Below are 26153 nucleotides of genomic sequence, written 5' to 3' on the forward strand. Positions count from 1 at the left end.
AAATGTTGAGGTAAAAAGCAGTGAAGGTGTTGGATTTCAAGCCCTCAAATACTTCTCCAGTGGACCTGTGATGGGTTCACCCTTTTAGGCCTGCTTCTTTGATGTGACATTTGACCCCACACAAATGCTCCACAACTTATCCATCTCCAGACACATTCCTCTAGAGGAGCTCTTCTCAAACTTTTTGGTCTCAGGGCTCTTGCCTCCCAGCCCCCACAAAATGCGTTTCTTTCTGGAGGTTATATCTATTAATAATCGCCATATTAGAGATTAAAACATCTTTGTATTATGAAATTAGTTTTGACCTCACAGACACCAAATCAGCCTAAGAGGACTGTTGCTCTGAAGTGGTGGTTCTTTATATCCTTTGTGCCATGGACCCCTCTGGGGTGGTCAGTCTGGTGAGGTTTATGGACCCCCATTTCTAAGAATAATGTCCTTTAAAGTAAAATGCACAGGATGACAAACCAAATATATTGGAAAAGATGGGCCTTTTCCCCCTTTGGGGGGCTATCGGGGCCCAGATTGATCTCTAGATCACTCTATGTGAAGGCCAGTTGGAGCATGCAGGCTGTCCACCCATTTATTTCTCATTCTTATTACTTGACTGCCCTCTTCTGTAGGAAGATTCCTGATCTTCCTCTCAATCAGGCCTGAGACCCAGCTTTTCTCTTAGTCCTAAATTTATCTGGCGACGCCACCTCTTGCAGCCCAGCACTGTTGTGCACCTCTCTCCATCCTTTGGGTGACCCTCCCCTTACTCGAGATCTTTGGAGAAGGCGTTGGAGAACTCCTTGGCGCTCGATGCCGCCTTCCTCCTCCCTTTCCTGATACCAACACTTTCTCTCTCCCTCCCACCTTCTCAGCCCAGTCCTGTTCTGATGCCATCACTCATCCATCTCCATATCAGTTTCCATCCCCGTCCCCAGTATTCCAGCTGTGCAAAGGTAAAGCCCTGGATTGTCTCAAATGCTTTTGACTAAGGCTTGAAGTCTTGAGCTCTTAAGAGAGCTTGTGTATTCTTAACTCTGGTTTTTTTTTTTTTTTTTTTACCAAAATGAGATTTGCCCTTAATAAACATGAGCCTGATTGGTTAAAAGCAGCATTTTACTCACGCCCTGTCCACAGTGAGCTCTGTCCACCCAGCTTCGTTTGCTTTTTTCCCAAAGGATCCTCTGAGCCCTGGGAACTTCCTGGAAGAAACATGTTGATGGTCAGGCTTTTTAACTGTCTTACTTCCTGTCACAAGTGGGCTTTTTTTTAAACATTTCAAGCTGGTGATTTTGCTGTGTTCAGATAAAGGGGGATGGTGATAGGATCGCCGTTATCACAGACTAAGCTGTGGCAACAGCTGGTGATGGAGATTAGAGCGAACCCCGAACCTTGGGGAAATGTTGGGGTGCTGGCACCAAGGGGATGCTAGATGGTTCTCGGTGCGAGCCTAACACCCATTCCCCCTTGCAGTCCTGTCTAAGAACAGCAAGCCCATCCACACCACCATCCTGAACCCCCACGTGCACGTCATTGGCGAGGACGCGGCCTGCATTGCCTACATCCGCCTTACCCAGTACATCGACGGCCAGGGCCGGCCTCGCACCAGCCAGTCTGAGGAGACCAGGGTCTGGCACCGCCGGGATGGCAAGTGGCTCAACGTGCACTACCACTGCTCGGGGGCCCCCGCTGCCCCGCTGCAATGAGCTCCCAAGGTGAGCTGCGCGTGCCAGGGTCGGGGTGGGCACTGGGAGTGGGAGCCAGGACACCCTGTTTCGGACCTGACTCTAGCCGCAGAGTCAATTCAACTGATGAAGGATTTAGTAAATGTCCCCAACGGGCAAGACACTCTGGCAGGCGCTTGCCCCCAAGAAGCTCATGTTGTAATAGGTGAATGGTGGAGGAGAAGGTCCCATGTTTCCTGCCCCAGCCCCTTTTCCTTTCTCTCCCTGGGACTAGTAGGGTTGTTTACAGGTACAAAGGGGTCAGAGGTTCCTCTCATTTACCCTTGTCCTTTACTCCCACGGCTGCAGCAGCGGTGTTAGGAGATTCCCAGCCAGAGGTCAAACCTTCGAAGCCAGCGGCTCTGGAGGGCCTGAGTGACAGCAGCAGTCATGTTCGTTTGAGGTTTAAAAACAATTAAAATTACAAAGCGGCAGCAACCAATGCACGCCCCTGCATGCAGCCCGCCCGCCCGTCGTGTCTGTCTCTGCTGTACCGAGGTGTTTTTTACATTTAAAAAAAAAAAAAAGAAAAAGAAAAAAAGATTGTTTTAAAAAAAAAAAAAGGAATCCATACCGCTGATCATGTTTTAAAACCATCTGCAGCCCCCCCTGGGCTGGCGAGAGGACAGGAGTTTGAGCAGCAGGCTCATCTACCTGGCAGTGAGTACACCCAGTTTTGCAGCCCTCATGGACTCTGGAGGGGCCAGGCAGGAACTCTTGACACTGACCCTGCTGGAGGCCACAAAAGCCTCCTTTTGTGCGGGGTCCCCCAGATCTCTGCAGCCCCCGAGGTGGCTATGGACTTGTCCAGAGTCTGCACGGGAGCCCGGAAGGAGGGCCAGAGCAGCAACAGGTCGTGAGAAGGCTGATGCTTGGAGCGCCTTTTCCCTTCCCTGGTGGGGGGGCATGGTCCCCAGGCAGCTACCGAGGCAAGACAGCACTGAGGCATGGCTCCGAGATGGAGAAAGCTCGTGGCTGGGATTTCACTGTACTGTTCCACTTAGTGTAGATGGGAGACTTGGTGCTGCAGAAACTCGCCCACTAGGAAGCAGGCAGAAACCTGATGTTAGTTTGACACATACTTCCCTCGTCCATCCGTTTCTCCAGGATGCACGACCGAGCGTGGGTCTGGGTAGCAAGGCCTGGGCCCAGGAAGGGGCAGGGGCTGCCGCTTTGCTTGTTTGTTCTCGTGTGACTCGGCCTGGACAGAGCCAGGCCCGGGGTCCTGGGGCCTGCCACTCCCGCTGTAGCCTGGGCACTTTGTTTCTGTGCTGATTTCAGTCGTCTTTGTCTTGCTTTCCTCCCCGCCCCCCCCCCCCCGCCCCCCAGTTGATGGCCCCAATTCCAACTCTCCCCTGGGCCTGGGGCTGCTGTGGAGTGAGTGCCCTATAGGAATGGGAGAGGTGGGACCATCGCTCTCATTTTCTCTCCTTGGTTGGCTTGTCTGAATCTTGCTAGGTGCCCCTATTTCAAGAGGTCTCTCTGCTGACCAACAGAGGCTCAGAATCACTGCTGGAGAGTCTGCATGGGCCTTCACCTTCCTCTACCCTGCATGCACCCCAAAAAAGGAGGTGCCCAGGGCCACGGCTCCCCTTCAATCAGTTTTCCTTCCTGTTCCCTGGGGGTTTGGCTACCACAAGGGAGGGAAGGCAGGAAGAAGGAAAGGAGCTTGAGGGCAGCTTGGCCGGCCATAGGCAGGGAAGGTGGCCAGGCCCCAGGTCTCCAGAGTGCCTTCGGAGCATGAAGCTAGAGCGGGGAGGGGCCGTGTGCGATCTTCGGTTGGCCGGTGGAGCCCCATGTGCATGCCCACCCCCTGGGCCCAGGCCCCTCTCCTGCCCCATACTCTGCATCGCCAGCACGCAGACAACTTCACAACATGGTTTGGTTTTGCAGTCTTTTGAGACAAATGGTCTTTGAAACCCATAGCTTGATATCGGCTGCTCGAGCCCCACCTCTCCTTAGCATTCTTACTCTCTCCCGGGGCTAACGTCAGCATCTATAGAATTTAGATTATTAAAAAAAAAAACCACCTTTTAAACAGGAAATGGAAGGCATTTGATGCAGAATTTTTGCATGATGACATAGAAATAATTTAAAAACTAGCTAGTGTTTGTTCTGAATGTTGGTAGACCCTTCATAGCTTTGTTACAACGAAACCTTGAACTGAAGATATTTAATAAAATAACATTTAAACGGTCCGCGTCTTTGTTGATGTTGGGGGCTCATAGCTAAGGCCTAGAAACAGGGGGAGGGGTGCTGGGTTCCACCCGTTAGGGTGGGGGGGTCGGTGCCCAGTTCCCTCTGCGCATGCGCGCACACACGTGTCCCATTCTCCAGCCTTGCTCGGAGATGTCCGTGCCCACGGAGGCACGTGGGGGAAGGCCTGGGGGTGAGCTTGGGGGGGGGGGGAGAGAAGCCCCTCAGCGGGGCTCTCCGACCTCGAAAGTGGTGGGATCCTTGACTGCGAGAGCTCTAGGCCCTTCATTAGCGTCTTCTGGAGGGGCAGCGGCTGCCGGACGTCTGAACTTCCCCCTTCTCCCTCTCCCCGCCCCCGCTCAAGTTCCCGACCGTGCCAGATCTCTGGGCTGCCAGGGCTGGACCGCTATTCCGCTTCCCGAGACATCCCCCTCCCCGCCAGGCGCCATGGGATGCTCCGCCCCGCCTCCTCACGTCCCCCCCCCGCACAGTGGACTGGTCCACGCCCCCCCCTCCCCCTCCCGGCCGGGATTGGGCCCGCCGGCCTCCACTCCCCGCGCCGCTTCCCCTCCGCGGTCCTTGACGTCAAACGCGACTCCCGGACTGTCCCACTCTCCCAGAAGGTTGGGGGGGAGCAGCTCCCCGGGCTCGGGCAGGAGGCGTGCGTCCAGGTGCCCTAGGCCGAGGGAGCGCGCACCTGCGCCCCGGACGCTCCCGAGAGGGCGGCGAGTCTGCGCGGAGCCCCCGGGCCCCGGCCCGGAGCCGCGCGCCGCCAGGCGCGCCCCCTCGCCTCCCCCAGAGAGCCGTGGTTCGGCCCGCCTGCGGAGGAGCGGTCTCGGGGACATGGCGGAGCCGCCGCGGCGGGGCCCGGATCCGGGAGAGGGGGGCGCACGGCGGAGCCCGGCCACCGCGGAGACAGCGCCCCGGCCGCCGGGTGAGCAGCGCCCGCCCGTGCGCCGTCCTCGGCCCGCCCTCCGCGGGACCGCGCCCCCCGCCCCCGCACTGTGACCCCCTCCCACTCCCCCTCACCGTAGCCTCCACGGTCCCCCATTCACTGAGCCCAGATGTCCCGCCCGGCGTCCTCCCCGTCGCCCCCCACTGGGGCCCCCAGAACCTCCTGGCCAGTCTGGCCGCCCACCCTGGGCGCCCCCTCCGTCCCACCGCCGCCGCGGCGCAGGCCCCCCCCCTCCCCCCCCAGCGAGCCCCTCTCTCCTCCCCCCTCCCGCGGGGCGCCCCTTGTCCCTGCCCGCGGCTCCCGGCCCGGCCCCGCCGGAGCCCGCACTCAGGCCTCTGGTTCTCCTAGGTGCCTGTGGCGGGAAGCGCGCGGCCCTTGGCTGCGGACACTGAGAGGCGGAGGTGAGAGGGGCAGCAGAGCCCGAGACCGGGGCCGTTGGGCTGCGGCGGGGCCGGGGGCTGGCCGGCTCGATAAGAGAAGCCACAGGGGGCGGTGTCGGGGGGGGGCACTTCCTGGGCACCCCCCTCCTGCTGACCAGTCACTCCCGGCCCGGCCCAGCCCAGTCCCGCTGCTGGGCGCGCCAGGGAGCGCTTCCCTCCCTGCCCCAGGCTCAGAGCCGGCGGAGCCCTCCGGGGGCCGGGGCGTCGCGCCCACCCTCCCCGCCTCTGCCCGCGGCCGCCCCCGATGCCCGTCTGAGAGGCCGCGCCCGGGTCTGCAGGGAGCTGTGGGGGCTCAGAGCCGGCCCGCCCACCCTCCCCGCCTCTGCCCCGCAGGTCCGCAGGCCCTAGGACGCGGCGGCCCCCGATGCGCGTCTGAGCAGCCGAGCCCGCAGGAAGCCGCGGCCAGCCGCAGCCCAGAGCCATGGGCCAGGGGCCATGGTGACGTGAGGCCAATGGAGCGAGGCCGGCTCAGCCCACGGGAGAGCGTCCCTACCTCTGACCTGCTGCGGGGAGCGCGCCTTGGCTCCCTCTTGCTCTCTCCCCCCGGGCCTCCTCCCCAGGAACCCTAGCGGCCCCTCCCGCGCCATGCTCCAGCTGTGGAGAGTGGTCCGCCCGGCCCGGCAGCTGGAGCTGCATCGCCTGGTGCTGCTGCTCATCGCCTTCAGCCTGGCCTCCATGGCCATTCTGGCCTACTACGTGTCCACCAGCCCCAAGGCCAAGGAGCCCCTGCCCCTGCCCCCGGGCGACTGCGGCAGCAGCGGGGACGCGGGGCCCGGCCCGGCCCGACCCCCGGCCCCGCCCTGGCCCCCCCGGCCCTCGGAGACGGCCCGCACCGAGCCCGTGGTGCTGGTGTTCGTGGAGAGCGTCTACTCGCAGCTGGGCCAGGAGATCGTGGCCATCTTGGAATCCAGCCGCTTCCGGTACAGCACAGAGCTGGCCCCCGGCCGCGGGGACATGCCCACGCTGACCGAGCGCGCCAGGGGCCGGTACGCCCTCGTGGTCTATGAGAACCTGCTGAAGTACGTCAACCTGGACGCCTGGAGCCGCGAGCTCCTGGACCGCTACTGCGTGGAATACGGGGTGGGCATCATCGGCTTCTTCCGCGCCCACGAGCACAGCCTGCTCAGTGCCCAGCTCAAGGGCTTCCCCCTCTTCCTGCATTCCAACCTGGGGCTGCGCGACTACCAGGTGAACCCCGCCGCCCCCCTCCTGCACCTGACCCGGCCCAGCCGCCTGGAGCCCGGGCCGCTGCCCGGGGAGGACTGGACGGTCTTCCAGTCCAACCACAGCACCTACGAGCCGGTGCTCCTGGCCAGCGCGCGCCTGGCCGAGGCCCCCGCCCTGGGCCCGCTGCCCCGCGGGACGCGCCTGCCCACCGTGGTGCAGGACCTGGGGCTGCATGACGGCATCCAGCGCGTGCTCTTCGGCCACAGCCTCGCCTTCTGGCTCCACAAGCTGGTCTTTGTGGACGCCGTCGCCTACCTCACCGGGAAGCGCCTCTGCCTGGCGCTGGATCGCTACATCCTGGTGGACATCGATGACATCTTCGTGGGCAAGGAGGGCACCCGCATGAAGGTGGCTGACGTCGAGGTCAGTTCCCAGGCCGGCCCCGGGCTGCTCCCCCGGCCTGCCCGGCCCCGGGCCGGGGTCACACTGCCCCCAGCCCCTGCTGAGCCTTCTCTCTGCTCGCTTCCGCTAGGCCCTGCTGACCACGCAGAGTAAACTCAGGGCCTTAGTGCCCAACTTCACGTTCAATCTGGGCTTCTCAGGAAAGTTCTACCACACAGGTGAGTTCCGGAACGTCCCCTCAGCCTGTGTGGCACGCGCTGCCCCGGGGGGCTAGTGTGCGGGTGCACGTTTGGGGAGCGGCCAGTGACTATGCGGGTGCCTGGGGGCCACGCAGGCAGCTGTGGGGATTGACAGAAGATCCCGCTGTGCGCTGGGTTGGGGCACACGCTATGTGCCAACTGGCACACGTTCTGGGAATGAGCCACGTGGGGAATGGGCTGTGGTCAGTGGTCACAACCCGGGATCTAAGGGACGTGGCTCGCTCAGTCCGGGGTCCGTCGGTGACGGTCACCACTGCCCCCGAGCTGGCGGACGGCCAGAGGTGGGGGGGAGCGGGCAGTGGTCAGGGTCGGTTGTGGAAGTCAGTGTGTGGCCACAGGGACGGAGGAGGAGGACGCGGGGGACGACATGCTCCTGAGGCATCGCAAGGAGTTCTGGTGGTTCCCCCACATGTGGAGCCACATGCAGCCGCACCTGTTCCACAACCGCTCTGTGCTGGCCGACCAGATGCGGCTCAACAAGCAGTTTGCTCTGGTGAGACCCCCGGGGTGCCTCCCCCCGGCCCCCGCCCTGAGCTGCCTCCCCTCCTTCCCTGTCATCCCCACACCCACAACTCCCTCCAGTTCCCTTCCCTCCTTGATTTTCCCTCCTGGGATGGAACCCCTATCTCTTCTGCCCCTCTGCGCCCCTCCCCCAGTCTCCCCTGTCCCAGATGAGAGTCTGTGCCATCCCCAGGAGCATGGGATCCCCACGGATCTGGGGTATGCAGTGGCTCCCCACCACTCGGGCGTGTACCCCATCCACACACAGCTCTATGAGGCCTGGAAATCCGTGTGGGGGATCCAGGTGACCAGCACTGAAGAGTATCCCCACCTCCGCCCTGCACGCTACCGGCGAGGCTTTATTCACAACGGCATCATGGTGAGGGACCCTCCGACCTAAACTCGAACCCAAGCCCGCGCATCCCCGAGGCATCCTCCGGCCCTGACCCCAGGCCCCCAGACTCCTCGTCCCTGGAAGCTGGGCCCATGCGCCATCTCCTCCTCCCCCTCTTCTCCAGGTCCTGCCCCGACAGACCTGCGGCCTCTTCACTCACACTATCTTCTACAACGAGTACCCCGGGGGCTCCCGAGAGCTGGACCGCAGCATCCGGGGGGGCGAGCTCTTCCTCACCGTTCTGCTCAACCCGGTATGGACTGGGCCGAGCGGGGGGGGGGGGGGGGGGGGGGGGGCAGGTTGGGGCGCAGTCTCCTAATCTGCCAGCTGGGCTGGGGCCCAGACTCCTCTTGTGTGACGCGGGGGCTCCCTGTGCAGATCAGCATCTTCATGACCCACCTGTCTAACTACGGCAATGACCGGCTGGGCCTGTACACGTTCGAGAGCCTGGTGCGCTTCCTGCAGTGCTGGACCCGGCTGCGCCTGCAGACTCTGCCCCCAGCCCCCCTGGCACAAAAGTACTTTGACCTCTTCCCTCAGGAACGCAGCCCGCTCTGGCAGGTCAGCCTGCTCTGGGGGAGCTGGGGTAGGCCGGAAGGGGAAGAAAGGGAGAGAAGCCGGGTCCCATCACCACCTCCCCTTCCTCTTAGAACCCCTGTGACGACAAGAGACACAAAGACATCTGGTCCAAAGAGAAGACCTGTGATCGGCTCCCCAAGTTCCTTATCGTGGGGCCCCAGAAAACGGGTAAGGACCCTGGGGGTCCCCCCTCCCTTTGCCCCTGGCTGCCCCAGGTCCTGCTTCCGCCCAGGGAGCAGCCCGGCCCAGAGCTCTGAGCTGGCCTCTCCCCACCCTCGCCTCCAGGGACCACGGCCATCCACTTCTTCCTGAGCCTGCACCCGGCCGTGACCAGCAGCTTCCCCAGCGCCAGCACCTTTGAGGAGATCCAGTTCTTCAGCGGCCCCAACTACTACAAGGGCATCGACTGGTGAGTGGCACGCCCCCTCTGAGCCCCCGGCCCGGGCCACAACTGGGCCTCCCGAGTAAGTGCCGAGGGAGCGCTTCCTGTCACTTTGCCTCCTCTGCTGGCTTCCCTCCCTCTCTGCTCTTCTCCTCTTTGACCCCAAGTCCGTCCCCAGGTACATGGATTTTTTCCCGATCCCCTCCAATGCCAGCACTGACTTCCTTTTTGAGAAAAGCGCCACCTATTTTGACTCCGAGGTTGTACCACGTCGGGGGGCGGCCCTTTTGCCCCGTGCCAAGATCATCACAGTACTTACCAACCCTGCTGACCGGGCCTACTCCTGGTACCAGGTCAGTTAGGGTCAGGGGTCTGAAGGGGAGCTCAAGGAGTGAGAATGGGGAAGGGGTCTTGATGGGGAGACAGTTTCTGGGACAAATCGCGCCACTCCATCCCTCCCCATCCACCCTTTGCTTTTTGAAGCATCAGCGAGCACACGGTGACCCCACAGCCCTGAACCACACCTTCTACCAAGTGATCTCGGCGCCCCCGCAGGCTCCCGCGGCGCTCCGGGCCCTGCAGAACCGCTGCCTGGTCCCTGGCTACTACTCCACTCACCTGCAGCGCTGGCTCACCTACTACCCCTCTGGGCAGGTAGAGCCCCTTCCCTCCTCCAGCCACCTCATGGTGGCCTCGTCTGCAGCCCGGGGACTTGGGGCCTCCCCCAGAGGGTCCGTCCCATCCCTGTCCCCCTATCTTCAGGTGCTGATAGTGGATGGGCAGGAGCTACGGGCTAACCCAGCGGCCTCCATGGAAAACATCCAGAAGTTCCTCGGTGTCACCCCTGTTCTCAACTACACGAGAACCCTCAGGTGGGACGGGTGGGGAGAACGGGGGTGCCATGCTGAGCTTCTCTCTGCCCAGAAGCAGCAGGATGTATCTGCAGAAGCTCAGGCAGAGAGGCCCGTCAGGCACGACCCGTTCTGGGACTCTGGGGCCCCAAGGGAGGATGTCGGCGCCTTTGTCAGGGAGTCCTTCCTCCCTTCCAAGTAAGTCCTCTGACTGCCTTCTCCTGCCGAGCAGGTTTGATGAGGGGAAGGGATTCTGGTGCCAGGGGCTAGAGGGTGGCAAGACCCGATGCCTGGGCAAGAGCAAAGGACGGAGGTACCCGGACATGGACCCCGAGGTGAGCGCCTGGGCTGGGGAGGCCCTGGGGTCACCTCTGGCCCTCTCCTCCCGGCTGACCGTCACCTCTCTCTCCCCTACATCAGTCCCGTCTCCTCCTGGTTGACTTTTTCCGGGACCACAATCTGGAACTGTCCAAACTTCTGAGCCGCCTCGGGCAGCCGCTGCCCTCTTGGCTTCAGGAAGAGCTGCAGCGCTCGGGCCTGGGGTGAAGCCCTTTGCCCACCCAGAGGAGCCCCCGGCATGTGTCTCAGACCAGGCAGGGCTACAAGGGCAACCGCTCACCCTGCTCTGGGCCCAGGCAGGGAAGCACAGAGCACAAGGCAGGACTCTGGACCCCGGCCCTCCCACATGCCCAGGGGCCAGTCTTTCTTTGTCCAAGGTCAGCAGGTTCTCTTGCTTGTGAGCCCTTCAGTCAAAGGGGTCACTGCAGCCTGGCCTCCCTATGTCATTCACATTGAATGGGGGATGAGGCCAGGAGGCAGCTCGGGGAGCCGAGAACAAGACCACACGGGTCCTCAATAAACGTCATTATTTTTCTGTCTTGTCCGTCTCCCCTGGTGCCTCAGGTCTCCCAGTGGCTACTTCCTGGAGGGGGCGGGGCTCCTCTCCCTAACCCTTAATGAATAGAATAGGCCCAGACCGATGAGTAAAAAAGGAGAGTTTATATATTTATAAATGCCAAATAAATATCAGAGGCTGCCCGGCACCCCCCTCCCAAGCAGAGCCGCCTCCTTCCCCCCACCCCCGACGGCTCCCAGGCCCAGAGGCAGCTCCTCCCCAGCTGGCCCCCCTGCCCCAGCCCCAAATGACAAAGTCCTAGAACCACAACGTCCTAGAACCACAGCTGGTCTGGGCCGTGGGGAACCTCCCCCCACCCCCAAGCAGAACGAATCCGTCCGACTGGTTCTCAGAGGTCCCCTCTTTTGTCTGGTGGGCTCCGGGGAGGTGAGGAGGGGGGCCAGGCTCAAGGGGAGAAGGTGGTCATGTCAAGCGATACACGCTGCCACAGCTCCTTGGTCTGCTTGCTGCGTTTGAGGTTCTGCAGGATGTCGTTGAACTGCATCATGCCCATAGGAGTCAGGCAGAAGGCGCTGCGAGCGCCTCGGATTGCGTTCACAAAGTCGTCGTAGTCGGCAGGAGTCAGGTGGATCAGGCGGTGGTGGATGTACTGAAAGGGAGGGGGGGGGAGGGGGGATGCGGACATTGAGGCTCCCCCTGGCCTGGGTCTCTGGGCCGACCCTCTGCCTACCCCCCCCCCCCCCCCCCCCCCCCCCCCCCGCCCCCCCCCGGGCCTTCACCTGCATGTACGCCTGCTGGCAGCGCTGGACCAGCTGATGGAAGGCTGGGGTGCGCAGGTGGGTGTGCGCATGAGCAGGGTTCAGTCGCTGCAGCGTCTCCATGACGATCTCCTGTAGCACAAATGGGCTCAGCACCCCCTTGGCTGCCCCCATACAGAACTGGTGCACGTAGTTCACTCCTGGGGGGCAGGGGGGAGGGGCATGAGACCAAGGCAGACACCCCTGCCCCGGGGGCCTAGCTGCCACTTCTTTTAGTCCAGGTCTAACAGCCCCCCTCTTTGCCCACCCCAGAAGCACAGGGTTCCAGGATAGCCTAGGGCCATGAAGGCCCTTTGGAGTAAGACCCAGGGGAGGGGCCTCGAGAGGTTTAGGAAGAGGTGTTACCCAGCTTAGCCGCCAGCCCCAGCAACCATTTGACGTCCTCAGTGTAGGGAGGGCTGCGCGAGAAGTTGTTGGGGTGATCGTTGTGTGCCCGCCGGCCTAACATCTCCAGTGCCAGCATTCCTAGAGGAGAGGGTCGGGAGCGTGAGGGAAGATGGTGGCGGCCCCCACGCCAAGGGGGAGGAAAAGTAAGAGAAAATGGGTGGGGGAAGGGCGCTGGGGCAGAGACCCAAGGGACACAGGAGCTGGGGTGGCTTGGGGCCTAGAGGTGCGGATACCCCCGTGGAAGCGAGGTGGGGGAGCCATCTCACCAACTCTGTAGGCAGCGTGCAGGTGATGCAGGCTCTGGGCGCCAACGGGCTGGCTGTGCGTCTCCTCCTCCGGCGGGGGGAAGCTCCCGCTCACCAGGGAGCTGGGCTGGTTGCCCATGGCCGACATGGAGTTGCCCTGGACGGCGGGATAGGTGGAACTTTGATGGATGCTGCTGGGTGTATGGACATTGTTCACTGCGGGGGGGGGGAGGGAAGGGAGCAGAGTGTTCAGAGCCCAGAAGGCACCCACTGCACCGCCCCCCCCACCCTCCCCCGCCCCTCAGTACCCACACTCACTGGTGGGGAGTGGGAGCCCTGATTCAGTGTGGTAGGGGTGCACCGTTATGGGCGCCATGGAAGGGACGGGGAAGGACACAGCTGTGGCAGCAAGGGAGGACGGCGTCACTGAGTAGGGATACTGGGGACCCAGGAAGGCATGGTGCACACCCTGGAAACAGAAGGCGGGAAGACCCGGGTCAGGTGGGCAGCGTCATCTCGCTGCCAGTTTCATTCACCCAGACACCTACAGCCCCTTCGCGGCTGACTTGACGGTCCTCCCCCTGACTGAGGCCCACCGAGCTGGTCCTAACTGTGCCGCCTATCTCTCCGGGGTCCCCTCATCACAGCCTCCCTGGGGGGTCCCAATCCTCCTCTCCTCTCCTCTCTCCCTTCCCTTCCCTCCCCTCGGTTCTTGGCTCACCTGTGGGTATGCAGAGCTGGGCACAGGAAAGACAGCAGGCCGAGGCATATGGGGCAAGGGGTGACCGGGGTGGGTAAGGTACTGGGGGTTGCAGGGCAGGTGGGGCTGCAGAGTGGTATAGGGGTGCAAGCCAGTGGAGTGGCCATGTCCCAGGCCAGGCCCCGGGTACAAACCGGACCCCACTGAAATGACTGGTACCACTGTGGCTGCTGCCGTCACTGCCGCTGCCGACACTGTGACTGCCTCGGTCCCTGGTCCGCCACGGCCCTCAGGCAGTGCCCGCCCAGCCTCCCCCGATGCCCGGGCCCCACCGGCACTGCAGCCTGTGGCACCCTCACGTGGTGTGGCTGAGCCCCCCACCGTCTGCTCATAAAGCCAGAACCACTGGTGGGCGACTTCGAACAACACTTCAGGGTACACACCCCCACCCTTGGCAGCCTCCTCCACGGCCATGCACGCCTTCTCCAGCATCAGGTTATCCTGCAAAGGGCACAGGGAGTCAAAGGGAGGGGCCTCAGCTGAAATCCCCTTGGCGGTCCTGGGGCACAGACCCGCCTAAGTGACTGGGGGGAGCCAGCTGGAAAGCGGCTGAGGTAGGTGCTCAGGGAGGTGCTTCCACACTGGCAGGAGGGCCAAGGTTTGGATTCCGAGTCCCCATTTGCCTCCTCTTTAGCCCTGGCTAAGTGAGGCAGGCAATCATGGAGCCTTTAAGTGGCCTGTGACTCCCCAGACCCCTCCCCCGACCATTCCCCAGGACTGCTGCTGAGGAGAGAGGCACCGAAAGACAAAAGAGGGGAGGTCGTCTGGGCCCCAGGGCGGACCAGTCATCCCTCCCACCATAGCTGAGCACACCTACCTGTTCCTTGCATTGCACTAAAGCTCGCTGGATCTCGTTGGGGTTCAAGGCGTGGGCATGGGGTAGGCAACTCAGGGCCAACTCAGCCGCTGCCCTCACCATGTTGGAGTCCCGTGCCCGTGACGCCCGGTCGGCCAGGGAAGCAACTTCGGGGGGTGTGAGATGTCCATCCCAGCACTCGACGAGGATGGTCAGGGCTGCGCTCCCAATCTCCATTGCTTGGCCTGTGAGGATCGGGATGAGGTGGACCCCAGATGGCCCCTAGAGACCCTAGCGGCATCTCCACCACCAGAGGAAGTGCCTTGCCCTCCAACCCTAGGGCTCTAACCCGAGCTTCGGGCTTACCTGTGATCCAGGACACATGGGAAGAGTAGGTGCGAGAGAGCCAGTTGGGCGAGACAAAGTTGTGCAGACCCAGAGCGTAGAGTCCAATCTCAAAGGCGCAAAGATGCAGATTGCGGTGGGGGCCCTGGTGACCCCCTGATGAGGATGGGTGGGTAAAGATGGAGGTGCTGCTGTTTCCCCCAGCCTTGATCAGCACCGTTTTGGCCAGCTCAAAGTAGAAGTGTGCAGCTGCCTCCGACGGCTGGTTGGGTACGTGGGGGGCATGGCTCTCGGGGCGACGGCCCTTGTACCTGAGGGGTGATGCAAATGGGAAGGACGAGTTGAGGCTGCAGGGCAACAGGCACTCAGGGGACCCGGGGGGACCAAGGAGACAACACCCATATGGCCTGGGCGTGACAGCACCGGGGTCCACAGGAATAAGACTGGCCAATCCCGCTCACCTGCCAACCTCAGCTGTCTTGGCCCGGGCACCCCCACTTGCACTGGCACGGCGGCTGCCACTGGAGGAGGAGGAGCCCAGAGAGTCGGAGGATGAGCTGCTGATGCTGTCGCTGTCCTGACCCCGGCCCCAGGAGGTGGGGGCCCAGCCCCCCCGCAGTGGCCTCCGGCTCAGGGTTGGGGAGCTGTCCGATGTCGTCTCGGGGGCACTGCTGTCAATGCTGGCCATGCCTAATCCCCCAGACAGCAGTCAGTCCCCAGCCAGGGGGGAAGAAGGGAGAACCCAAGGGATGGGAACTCCCTGATCTGACCCCTGAGTAGGTGCTCAAAGCCCAGAACGCAGCATGGAACCCATCTCAAACTAGGGAACTGCTTCAGAGGTGATGAAAGCTCCCCTCCCCCCTGGCGGCCCACCCCAACAACAGCCCATGGTTCAGGCCAAGACCCTTCTCCCAGTCACGTCCAACCCAGGGCCCCTCATACCTGTGTGTTTCTTCTTGGGCCTTCCTGGGGAGCCCCAGCCCCGGCCATTGTAGCCTCCTCGGCTGCCAAGTGCCAAGCGACTAGGAACCTTCCCCTCTGGTTTGGGGGCCACAGTAGTCTCAGGTGGGGGGCCCTCACAAGGGGACCGCGGGGAGCTCTCTAGGCAAGGGAGCAATGAGTCATCAGACAGTGTCAAGGGGCAGGAAAGCCTGACTTGGGGCTCATCCCACCGGCCCCCAACCTCTTACCAGGCACAGTCTTTTCTGTGAAGCCCTCGGCTGGGTCGGGGTTGACTGCAGCCACAGCCCCAGGTTGGGCACCTCCTGCTGAGCTCGGAGGCAGCGGCTGCAGGGCTCCTGCTGCGGCAGGGGCCCCATGCTTAGATGGGGACCTCTGACTGGACGTGGCTGGGCGGCTGGACGAGTAGAACGAACTCAGGGTCTGTGGCTTATGCGTCTGACTCTCCCGGTCCAGGAGCTTGTCCAGGATCTAAGGGAGAAAAGCAGTGCAGGGCTCTCCTGCCTGCCATGCCGCATCCCCACCTTCCTCCCTCCTCCAACTAACTCATGGCAACTCCTTCCAGGAATTCATCAGTCTGCCCCTACCGGGCCAAGCGCTGCGCTCCTGGGGCCAAGGGCCCGGGGCAGTCCCAGAATCAGCCTATGTCCAGAGGCAGGACACAGCCTCCCACTTGTGGCAGGCTAAGAGGTCAGTCCTCTTGACCTCAGAGAAGCAGCACCTGGGTCAGGGGGAGGGGGACGAGGACAAGGAGAGGCGGGGGCGCCTGCTGGGAAGCCCATGGCCCTCACGGCGCGACAGGCCCAGCTCAACCTCAGGCCCTTGGCAGAGCCGGGTCAGCACATCCCAAGTCCCAAATGTGTCTCCCTAAAGGCAGTTGACAAGCACCCCCCAACACCATCTGCAGATCAGATGTCCTGCCCCTCCCTCCAGACACGGAGCCGCCCTCACTTTCTTGAGCTTGGCCTGGTCGTCCTTGTAGGTGATCATCAGCGCCAGAGCCAGGTCCCCCTTCTCCCGGCGCGTGCCTTCGCACAGCAGAGGGTGTTCGGCCTCGCTCACCGTCGTCTTCATGCCTGGGGATCGGCAGGCCCAGTGACTGGGCTGGGACCCTTCACATTGAGGCCCTCCCACAACTCTTCCCAGGGCTCAAGGGCCACCCTTCCAGGACGGGGAGGATCCATGGGGGTCCCAAAAGGGTTGCAGGCCCCTATTTCTGACCGCTCATGTCCCGAATTCAAGGCCCTCCATCCCCAGCTGGTGCCCCCTTCCCCCGTGCCCCACCCCCCTGCCCCAGTCTCTTCCTTGAACATGGCTTGTGCTCCCTCCAAACCCTCCGGTCCCTGGGCTTGAGGCCTGGCTCACAAGCCTTCTCCTCCTCACTGGGTGGAGAGTACGAGGGTGGGCCTTCGCAGTAGGTTAGCTCTAAGCCTCCGTTTTCTCCTCTCTAAAACAGGGCTAACAACAGTTACGCTGTCTGCTCCGCGGAGACACAGAGAAGGCACTATTTTGTTACCCTCAATGCAATTAAGCCATGAACTACTCTTATTGCTTAAACACTTTAGCCGCTGCTAGGCTTTTCCTCCTCGGATCTCCTGGGGCTTAATCATGTTCTAATTCACTTTCTTTAGGTGGGCCCATCTCATTCTCCTCCAACACAAAAACTATTTGAGGGACTGTGCCACGTCTTATGTACTTCATTTACTACAGCACAGGGGTCTCAGCCTGGGACTATGAACTTTAAAAAAAAAAAAAGATAACTTCACTTTTGTATAATTGATTTTCTTGATTTTGAAAAGGAGTTGCTAGGTTCGCCTGATCTGCCACAGGGGTCTCTTCACAGGTGACCAGGACTTACCCAAGGCAGCCACCGCGGCTTCAAACCCCAGCTCTTCATCCCCAGGCATCTCGCTATTCCAGTTCCGGCTCGGCGGGCGGGATCCTGTGGGAGAAACTACTGTGGGGAAAGTTAGGAGAGAAAGAGGTGAAGGGAAGACATGTCAGGAAGACACCCGAGTCGCAGGGAGTGGGAGAAGATGGGGGGTGGGGGTCTCTGCCACACTGCCCTAGGCCCCCTCTCCCTACCTGGGGTGCAGAGAACATCAAAGATGAAGCTGGCCAAGATGAGGGGGAGCACGGGCCGGTAGTCGCACAGGGTCCCTTCCCGAAGCTCCTCTGCCCGGCATCGCATCGTGCTCATCTCGCTCACCCCCAGAGGGATCTTCTTCAGCAGAGCAGCCACTTCCGACTCCTGGTAGGCCAGCTTCACCTAGGAGGGGAGGTGGGCCGTCAGACGCCACCCCGGCCCCCCGCCCTGGGAGGGGAGGGGCACGCATCAAAGGGTCTCTGTCTCAAGGGCTCGGCAGAAGCTGACAAGTTACAGAGGGGAGGGAGGCAGTCTGACCTCCAAGGCCTTGGTGGAAGCCGGAGGCCGCTGCAGCTCCAGGGCAAACATGCCGATGCGGAAGGCCAAGTTGTGGTGCTCAGGCCGCTCGCCCAGCACGGTCAGGAGGAAGGCTGCCTTGGTCAAAGTGTTGGTGGCCACCCAGGTCTGGCGACTCGTGGACACCTTGTTCTTCTTTCCCTGCGGGGAGCCAGGAGCAGATGAGCACGGCAGGCTCACTCTTTTGGCAGGAGGGGGAGGCCCGGGGGAGGGCAGCTCACCTTGGCCGGGGGCGGCTCCACCTTGAGGTCGGGCGGATTGGCCAGCAGATCCTGAGCCAGCTCCACAGTGAGTCGTGAGGCCTCATTGCTGTAGCCGTGGGCGTGCAGGGCCTCAGCACAAGCAAAGAGAACCTGAACGGGGTGGGACATGGGAGAGAGGAGGCAGAGGCGGCCTGTCAGGAGACTGGGGAGCAGAACGCCGGTCAGAGAGGCTGGGGCTCCCATTCTGACCACCCGTCACAGCTTCCTCGTGCACGGGCAAACCTCTGCCCCTCTCTGTGCCCAGCTTCCTCCTCCGTAAAACGATGGAGTCAGACTGGAGGATGCCAAGGCTGGCTCCTCATGCTCCTAAATCTACAATCTGAACATACGCAGGAAATGCTCACTCCCCTTTTCGTTGTCATCATAGGGAAAGGAAGTCACTCCATAAACCTTTGTGAGGCACCATTCTTAGCATCACCCCCCTCCCCCCAGTTAGGAGCACCCCACCTCCCCTCTCCTGACCTTACCTCCATTCGGCTCTCCTGTTTCAGGGGCTTGAGCCCAGCAAAAAGGTCCTGCTCCTCGCCAGCACCCACCTCGGGCTTCTCTTCCTCGCCCCCAGTCCCATCCTGGGCATTCAGGTAATACACCTGGTAAGCATCATCTTCTTCCCCAGTTCCAGGGGCCATATCTTTGGGTTTAGGGGGGCATCCACCACTCTCATCTGTGGAGGGGAGGTCATCCTGGGGAGTTCCTTCCCCCGGAAGCAGTCCAGGTAGGCTGGAGGGGGCAACTGGGGGCTCAGGCCCCTCTAAGAAGTAAACACCGCCATCTTCTTCATAGGCATCGGGAGGTTCAGACTGGAAGGTAGGGGGGCTAAGGGGAGTACTGGGGGGAAGTGCATGAGGTGGGCTCTCGGGAAAGCCCCCAAAGGTGCTGGCCTCTGCCCCCAGAGCCAGGCTGCTGCCATCATCCAAGCTCATCTCAGCCAGGTCCGGCTCCAGGGAGCTGTCCTCGCTGCTCAGCCGACGCTTGCCCCCGCCACTCCCTGGGCCTTTACCGCCGCACCCTCCACCCGGAAGCTTGGCCTTGGCTCCACCTAGACCCTGCTTATGCGCAGACTTCTCTCCTCCCTCAGCTGAGGGGCGGCGGGGGCCACGCTGGGACTGGGGAACCCCCTCCCCCGACCCTTTGCGCTTGGCCCCGGGCTCCTTAGGTCGAACCGAAGGCTCTGGTGGGGATGGCCGAGGCCGATCCCCAGCCTCGTCGGGGCCCCCAGAGCGGGGAGGGCCAGCCCGAGATGGAAGGCTTCGTGCCCAGCAGAGAGCCAGCTTCCTGTCAGAGCCGCTGTAAGTGACCCCTGGGAGAGGGTAAGCCTCCTCCCAGCTGAAGTCGCAGGCTTCCACCGCGGGCCGGAAACCTGGAAAGAGACGCTCCAGGGCTTTCTTGTGCTGGCCCCGCTTGACATTCTCAATCACCTTCAGGTGCCACTGGCGCAGCTGGACACACAGGTCTCGGCGACTGTGGGGACAGAGGTAACTGGATATTGGGGGAGCTCTGCTCCTGCCCACCACAAGGGAAAGAAATGGTGAAAGACAACAGCAAACACCCATGGCTTCCAAAATCACCAAGTACCAGCATGGTGAGAAACCTCTCCTGGGAATGGGGAAAGCCACTAAAGTCAGATAGGGTGACCTTTAGATTCTCAAATACGAGGCAGCCGGCGTTCCCTACACCCCAGGGTACAAACTCTTGCAAGAAGTGTATGTGCTAAAGCTAAATGAAGACTTTTGGTAGGCTTTCGTTGGGGGTACCAATAAGAGTTTGTAGCGACTCACCGTTGTGGGCTAATTGAGGGGTCCAGCACAGCCAGCCTCCACAATGTGACCATCTCATCACACATACTTGCACAGGCGTGAGCAGCCACCTCCGACTGCCCATTACTGCGGCCCGTATGCCCACTGGCACTGCTGTGAGAAGCTGACGTTCGCACGCTGTACCACCAGCCTGTGATCTGGGAAGGCAAGGGCAGAAAGCGGGCACTGGTTTGTTACTGGGGGCCGGCCCAATCCAAGGAAGATGTTCTACCTCCAACCTAAGATCTCTAAACGAAGGGTGGGAGGTTAGCAGGGGGATGGGTCTGTTATTCTGCTTTCTTTCTTTTTTGAACATGACTTAACGGAGGGATTTGTTTTTTGGGTGACTGCATATGTTTATAAATGGGCTTTGTTTTTCTTGCCTTTTCAACGAGTAGGGGAGGAAGACAATTTGGAATTGAAAATAAAAGCACATTGGGAAAACGGTGAACTGTGGTATTAGAAAAGAATGGGAAAAAATCAGGGTCCCAATCTCAGAACCCTCCACAAGGAACCACAGATCAGCCTTGGAGACATCGGAGGAAGGAAAGGGCAAGGTTACCTGCTCGTAGGTGAGACACTGGTCCGTGAGGATCTCCAGCAGCGGAGCAGCATTGCTGTCTCTCCGCTTGAACATTTCCCGAACGATGCTCAGCAGATTCCATACACCCTCGGGTTCTCGGCCTCGGAGGGGACGCAGGAGACATGCCCACTCGGCAGCTGCTGGGGGCTCAGTTGATGACAGATACATTGAGTTTACATCACTGTGGAGGGAGAAAGGGAGCTGAAGTGAAAAGAGAATGAACTGCAGATCCAAAGAAACACAAAGTTTAGTTTTTTTGATGACTCCCAGGGGTCTGGGCACAAGGGAGAATGAACTTGGGCAAATCCACAGTGATCACTTTATTGATGATGACAATGAAGATAAGAGCATGGAGGGTAGAGGGTGGAGAGGAGCAGAGGAGAGTTAATATGGCCCCTCTGGCGTGCCAGGCAATGTACTAAGTATCTGACAAATATCTCACTTGGTTCTCGCAACGTCGCTGTGATGTGGGAGCTATTATTTATTATCTCCATTTTATGGGAAACAGAGGATAAGTGACTTGCCTCTGATCCTATGGCTAGAAAATATCTGAGGCAGAATGAATGTGAGCCTTCCTGACTCCAGGCCCAGCGCTCTATCCACCACCAAGTGAGGGGGACTCTGCAAAGGTGAGGACAGTACCAGCCTCACATCCACCAATCCATTTACCAAAGGTGGGAGCCATAGCAGGGCCTGAGTCTGGTCAACAGTCTTAACAGGGGACTCCAAGAAGCTCACCTCCTTCCACTTTACCCCCAACCCAGAAACCCACCTGTGCTTCTTAGCAAGAGGGTAAAGGTCACCTGAAGACAACTGGGGAGGGACCACAGAATTTGTGCAATGTCTTCTTGATGTTCTCACTGAGCGTAGACTCGTCCAAGTACCACGTACTCTGGTCAGAAGCTGAAGGACCTGCAGTGGGGTCTGGGGGCAACATGGTCATAGGTAGGACAACCAGCTGTGTTACAGCAGAGCCATCTCACCTCTTGAAAACTACCCGCAGGTTCCAGTCCCCTTTAGTTCCCATTCCTGTCAATCTATAAATGTGGGAACTGGATTCTGCCTCACTCCACTAAGGCGGGGGCCTTCTTATTTCAGCCCCCTCACACCTCCTTTCTTTCTGCCTTCACTCACCTGGGGCTCCACATACAGTGTTGATGGCAGTAGATTGGGAGGACAGGAGTTCATCCAGGAGGCGCTGGGCTGTGGGAAGGATCTTGGGGTGGACAGAGAGAAAGGCATAGATGAGTGGACAGTTGCACAGGCCAGATGGGAAAGAGATCCAGGGGAGTAGGGGATTCCAAGAGTGGGGAGAAGAGTCAAGCACCGACCTGCTGAGGAAGCTCACTGATGAGGTACTGAGCAAACTTCTGCAGCTGGTCCCTCTGGAGCCGAGACAGGGACTCTGAGACAGGAGCCCGAAGGCAGACGGCCGAAGCCTATACGGAAAACATGAAACACACTGGAGGAAAGCAGTAAGACCTACGAGAGGCCAAAATAAAGATGGGAGAGGCCTGAGGGCTCTGGAAAGAAGCAGAGTGCTATCTATTTCCTGAAGGGACCCCCAAAGATAAAATGAATAAACTAAGACTGTGGGTGGGGAAGGGGATAAGGGAGGGAGTAAGGGGCTCTCACGTTGTGAATCCTGAAGAGGCAAAGGGCCACTACATGGGTGCACCATTTGGCACCAGCCCCACAGGTGCAGCTGCAGGAGGTGACCCGGCATCGGTCAAACATCACAGCCACATTGTATGCCCCCTTAGGGGGAACCATCTGAGGAGGCACCACTGTGGCACTCAGGTGAAACCCTGCCAGAACAAGGAGGGCGGGGAGCATAAGTCAGAGGGAGAAAAGCCTGGCAACAGCTTCCTAGCCTCACCCCCCAAAACCCCATCACTTGTCCATACCTATTTGTAGTGGATCCTTCACAGCTCTCATTCGGAACAGCTGTTCCCCACGCTGGAATTCATCTGCACTCCCATTAGCCAGGCACGAATAGAGCCTGGGAGGAGAGGGAGGACACGGGGACACACACACAATTCAGCAAGTTCCCTCACAACAGAGCCTGCTCAACCCCAAGGGGCCTGGTGCTCCCCACTCCCCACTAAGCCCCAAACATGCACACTCTCCAGCAGGCCCCTGGTTCTGACCCCCGGAAGTACCTTATGTCCTCCTCGTTCTCTGGGAAGCTCCAGAAGGCAATCCGCAGTTGTAGCTGCTCAGGCACTGGGGGGTAAACCTTCTCCACCACCTCAAAGGGGATGTGGAATGCCACCTGCTTTGCCGACAGTTCCACCAAGGGGATCACCAGGCCGTCTGCCGAGAGGGGGGAGGGGAGAGCCACCAACATTCTCACCCATTCTGGAGCAAGGCACTAAACCCTCTCCTAACTCTTCCCCAGGGGAACTGTCTGGGACCTGCTTCCATAGAAGAGAAAAGATTTGGGCATGTGCTGTGCAGGAGCAGAGGGATCACAGGCTCTGCTGTCCCAAGTCCAAAAGACTTGTCCACCCAAGGGAGAAAAAGAAGAAACGTCCACCCCACCCTGCTTCATTCTCTCTACAGGAGGGGATGCCAAAGGTTTCCCCTAGAAATCTCTAGCCCCAGAATGTCTTATTCCAGTAATCTTCCCCACATAAAACTGCAGCCTGTGAAATTGGGGGTGGCCTGCTTCTATCTGAGTGCTGTCACTCTGAGTCTAGACTTCCTACCTTGGGGCTTCCTTCTGTCCCTCTCTCCCAGAGTCCCCTCCAACAGAACAACCCAAAGGAAAGGCTCTGGGAGCACTCCTTTTTGAGGGATCTGAGCCTCTCTTTCCCCCACACATCAGAGCTCAGAAGACAACAGGTCACCAAAGGGGAAGCCAAGGAACAACAGCTTCTGCTGTCACAGCCTCAGCTCCTGGAGTAAGGGGAGGGAAAATTTCTAGGGTCACCCCACTCCACATAGGTCCCATTCCACACCTGCCAAAGGCAAAAGTTAGTCTATGCTACAGACTCTATTTCTGGACAAATTTCCACTAAGCTTGCAGCCCTCCCCCTCAGCCCTAGGGCTGTAACATTAACCTTTCTGTCTTCACCCAGGCCCCAGCCCCAGAGGGCCCCACAGCCTGGACTTTGGTTCCCGGAGGGAGGAGGGTGGCAAGACTTCATTATAAGGGACATAAGAGGTAACAAGAGGGAGGAATGGTTGATCACACAAGGGGCCCCAAAAGGGTTTTCAAAAGTCCGCATGTGTGCATACAGCCATGTGCTGTCTCTCCTAAGCTAAAGTTGGATCATTACTGTGTCAAGAGATGACATGAGTAGATTATTTTTTGTTCCAAAGGAGCATGCCAGAAAGCTCTACTAGGAGACTGTTTTGTTGATGTCCCATTTTTCAAGAGAGTTATGAAGGAAACAATAGCTATCAGATCACAAAGAAAGAAATCTAGTTTGGGTCGGCACCCACAGATTAAAAAAAAAAAAAAAACTGGGAGCAGGGAAAGATAAAGGGGTTATGGGATCAGAGACTCTGAACTGAAAAAGACCTAAGATTTCTGGTCCAATCTCCTCATTTTGCAAAAGAGGAAATCAGGTCCAGTTCCATTAAGGGATTTGCCTGAAGTCACAGAGTGACTGTAAGGTCAAAAGCAGGCCCTGAAGCCAGGTTCTCTGATTCCTTCCAGGGTTCCACAGCAGTGCCAGCAATCTCAAAACTCCAATCTACAACCAGGGGGAAGGGATTTTAAGTGAAGGAATAAGAGTAGGTGTTTGGTGTTAATGAAGGCGGGTGTGGAACAATACAACTAGGATTAGACTGATAACAGTAAAATAGTGGATTATAATTCCATGTCAATAAAGTAATTAACAAAGCAGGTTATAGACAAGAAAAAATTAAACAAGAACACACTTAGGAGGTAAACAGATGGAACTTCACATAAAAATGAACACAACGCTGTGAACTATTTAAATTTCTTGGAAGGCATTATGAAACTATATTATGCTGCAAAAATTTAACAACCTTTATGCTGGAAGGGATGTGGGAAAAAAGAAAGCCTATCTGGAAAAAAACTGAGGAATAAATAATGCGCCTGACACATTACAGGAGAGGAGAGGAAGGGCCGACGAATGTATAATAATATGTGAATGTAAGAGTATCATGGTACAATGAGAAATATAAATAGGAAAACATGAACACTGAGTAAAACAAATTCCCCACACATCCGTCTATGTTAACAAGGAAAAAAACATCCTAGAAAGCCTCGTTAAAGTTAGCGTCGGCTGCTTTTGCTCTCTTCCAACAACCGGTAAAAAGCACAGGTCGCCTGCCTACAGCGCGCTACCGGTTTGCTGCGACTCTCCTTTGTTACTGTTCCTGTGCTGGAATGCTTAAAGTACATCGCCAAAGCGAGCCCGGGAGGTGGTTTGGTAAAGCGTGGCTCTCCGGAACAAGCCGAAGCCAAGCACAGCCAGGTCCCGTTGCAGAATCCCCGGCTCGAGGCGAGTGGGAGACCGGGGGTCTGGGGCGGACCTGGCCGGGGTCACGGAGGGAGAAAAGGCGTCCTTTCCCCCCACCACACCCAAATCCGTTAGCGCATTACTGGCTGTTTCCGAAAGTTCCAAAAAGGCTGCTGGAAGAGGGGAGCCAGCCCGGGAAGGGTCTCGGCAGCCGGAGCTCGCCTCCAGCCTCCGGGTGCGTGTGCCCCGGCTCCGGCACAGAGACGCCCCTCCCTGCTTTGCCTCCCCCCTCCCGCAGGAAAAGCCCAGGCTGTCCCGGGCCCGGCTGCCAGGGGGGATCCCAGGGGGGCCGCTGACCGCTCGCTGACCCCTTTCGGGACAGGCCCCCCCGGGTCCCGGCAGGGAGCTCGGCATCCGCGTTGCACCCCTCCCGCCCCAGAGACCGCCAGGTCTCCGCCACGGTGTCCCGGGACCAGCCCCCGGGCTGACCCCCTCCAGGGCCCGTTGTCTCGCCTGCGGGACGACCGCCGTAGCCGCCTCCCAGCCCCACTGACCGAGACCCAGATGGGTCAGCTCGGGTCAAGCTGTCACCCGAGAGACGGTTACCTTCGGCTCCCCCCCCAACAAAGTCCCCTTTCCCGGGGGTTACTCCCCATAGCTCGCTAGCGCCCTTCCCCCTGGCGGGGCCCGGAGCGCGTCGGAGGGACCTAACGCCGGGGCCGGGGCCGTGACGGCTCGGCGTGCGGCGGGCCCTCCCCCGTCGGAGCCCCGCGTTCCAGCGCCGCGCACAGCCGGCCCCCGGGAGCGTGCGTGCGTGCGGAGCCAGGGTCCCGGGCGCGGCCCGCCCTCCGGCCGCCCGGGCGTGCGCCTGGCCGGCGGCGTCCCCGGCTCACCTCGGCTGCGGCCCCCGCCGCCCCCGCCGCCGCCGCCGCCGCCCGTGGGGGAGTTGGGCCCCGCCGACTGCTTGCGCCATCCCCGCCAGTTCTGGCAGAGGCTCTCGGCCTCCGAGATGAAGGAGCAGAGCGAGTCCTCCTCGAAGCGGTCCGAATCCTCGAACGAGAAGCGCTCGCCGTCCTCCCACTCGGCGAACATCAGCTCCATGGGGCCCAGGCTGAAGATGGAGGAGGAGAGGCCCGGGCGGGCCTCGGGGGCGGGCCGGCTCGGGGGGGAGGTCCGGGCGCTCGGGATGGCCTCCAGGGTCAGGCCTTGGCCCTGGCCGTGCTCGGGAAGGGGCCGCGCCTCAGCGCCGGGCGCACGCACGGGGCCGGGCTCGCGGACTCGGGGACCGGGACCGGGACCCGCTGCTGCCGCCACCGGGGCCTCCCAGCAGCCGCGGCGCCGCCTCCCCCATCAGCTGATCCGCACTTCCGGCCGCGCCGGCCACTTCCACTTCCGCCTCCTCCGGGCCGCCGAGTCGCCCCTGCCCAGCGGCGGGCCCGCAGAGGAACGAGTTCTGGCTACGAAGATTTCGTCCCACACTTTCCTAACTTCTCCCGTCCCCTCGTGCCCTTCACGCGGCACGTTACAAACGGGTTCCCCCAAACTTGGCCCGGTGACTCGGAATTCCTGAACGGGGCGGGGGCGGGGGGCGTGGAGGCAGCGTGGAGCCCCGCTATGCAT

The 26153-nt window shown here is 60.3% G+C and overlaps 3 protein-coding genes across 51 annotated transcripts in view; 2 read left to right on the top strand and 1 right to left on the bottom strand.

Moving 5' to 3' along the window:
- CAMK2G (calcium/calmodulin dependent protein kinase II gamma) overlaps positions 1-3913 on the top strand; it is a 58888-nt gene extending 54975 nt beyond the window's left edge. For 25 of the 44 annotated variants that reach the window (XM_031956440.1, XM_031956449.1, XM_031956444.1 and 22 more), the window contains 3 exons: positions 867-947; positions 1465-1706; positions 2025-3913. In XM_031956440.1, the coding sequence (XP_031812300.1) occupies positions 867-947; positions 1465-1697 (314 nt within the window). In that variant the 3' untranslated portion in view covers positions 1698-1706; positions 2025-3913. The remainder of the gene's footprint in view (positions 1-866; positions 948-1464; positions 1707-2024) is intronic. The other 19 variants (XM_031956445.1, XM_031956461.1, XM_031956454.1 and 16 more) reach the window with 2 other exon arrangements.
- Positions 3914-5868: 1955 nt separating this feature from the next.
- Positions 5869-10719, top strand: NDST2 (N-deacetylase and N-sulfotransferase 2). 3 transcript variants are annotated; one of them, XM_031956438.1, is made up of 13 exons: positions 5869-6896; positions 7006-7093; positions 7474-7628; positions 7830-8015; positions 8155-8283; positions 8409-8591; positions 8681-8777; positions 8895-9018; positions 9170-9344; positions 9481-9645; positions 9754-9863; positions 10075-10177; positions 10263-10719. In XM_031956438.1, exons 1-13 carry the CDS (start codon positions 5892-5894, stop codon positions 10386-10388), a joined length of 2646 nt encoding a protein of 881 aa, XP_031812298.1. In that variant the 5' UTR covers positions 5869-5891; the 3' UTR covers positions 10389-10719. The 3 variants fall into 3 exon arrangements, with proteins under 3 accessions (XP_031812298.1, XP_031812299.1, XP_012409090.3); XM_031956439.1 differs by having other exon boundaries at positions 7905-8015; positions 9475-9645; XM_012553636.3 differs by having other exon boundaries at positions 5892-6896; positions 9475-9645.
- An 84-nt stretch (positions 10720-10803) lies between these two features.
- ZSWIM8 (zinc finger SWIM-type containing 8) lies at positions 10804-25886 on the bottom strand. 4 transcript variants are annotated; one of them, XM_031956435.1, is made up of 26 exons: positions 25427-25886; positions 22257-22410; positions 22002-22096; positions 21730-21902; positions 21426-21533; positions 21229-21310; positions 20898-21018; positions 20074-20275; positions 19494-19669; positions 18183-19176; positions 17674-17805; positions 17414-17593; positions 17095-17278; positions 16868-16963; positions 15961-16085; positions 15240-15480; positions 14992-15150; positions 14511-14739; positions 14071-14360; positions 13726-13949; positions 12870-13349; positions 12467-12617; positions 12170-12364; positions 11862-11981; positions 11478-11656; positions 10804-11347 (listed from the first exon to the last, which is right to left on the bottom strand). In XM_031956435.1, the coding sequence occupies exons 1-26, from the start codon at positions 25632-25634 to the stop codon at positions 11144-11146; spliced, it is 5502 nt and encodes a 1833-aa protein (XP_031812295.1). In that variant the 5' UTR covers positions 25635-25886; the 3' UTR covers positions 10804-11143. The 4 variants fall into 4 exon arrangements, with proteins under 4 accessions (XP_031812295.1, XP_031812296.1, XP_031812294.1 ...); XM_031956436.1 differs by having other exon boundaries at positions 11478-11588; positions 16868-16966; XM_031956434.1 differs by having other exon boundaries at positions 16868-16966.
- Between the last annotated feature and the right edge of the window lie 267 nt (positions 25887-26153).

The sequence above is a fragment of the Sarcophilus harrisii genome, chromosome 2 (assembly GCF_902635505.1).
Source record: "Sarcophilus harrisii chromosome 2, mSarHar1.11, whole genome shotgun sequence".
Taxonomy (NCBI): domain Eukaryota; kingdom Metazoa; phylum Chordata; class Mammalia; order Dasyuromorphia; family Dasyuridae; genus Sarcophilus; species Sarcophilus harrisii.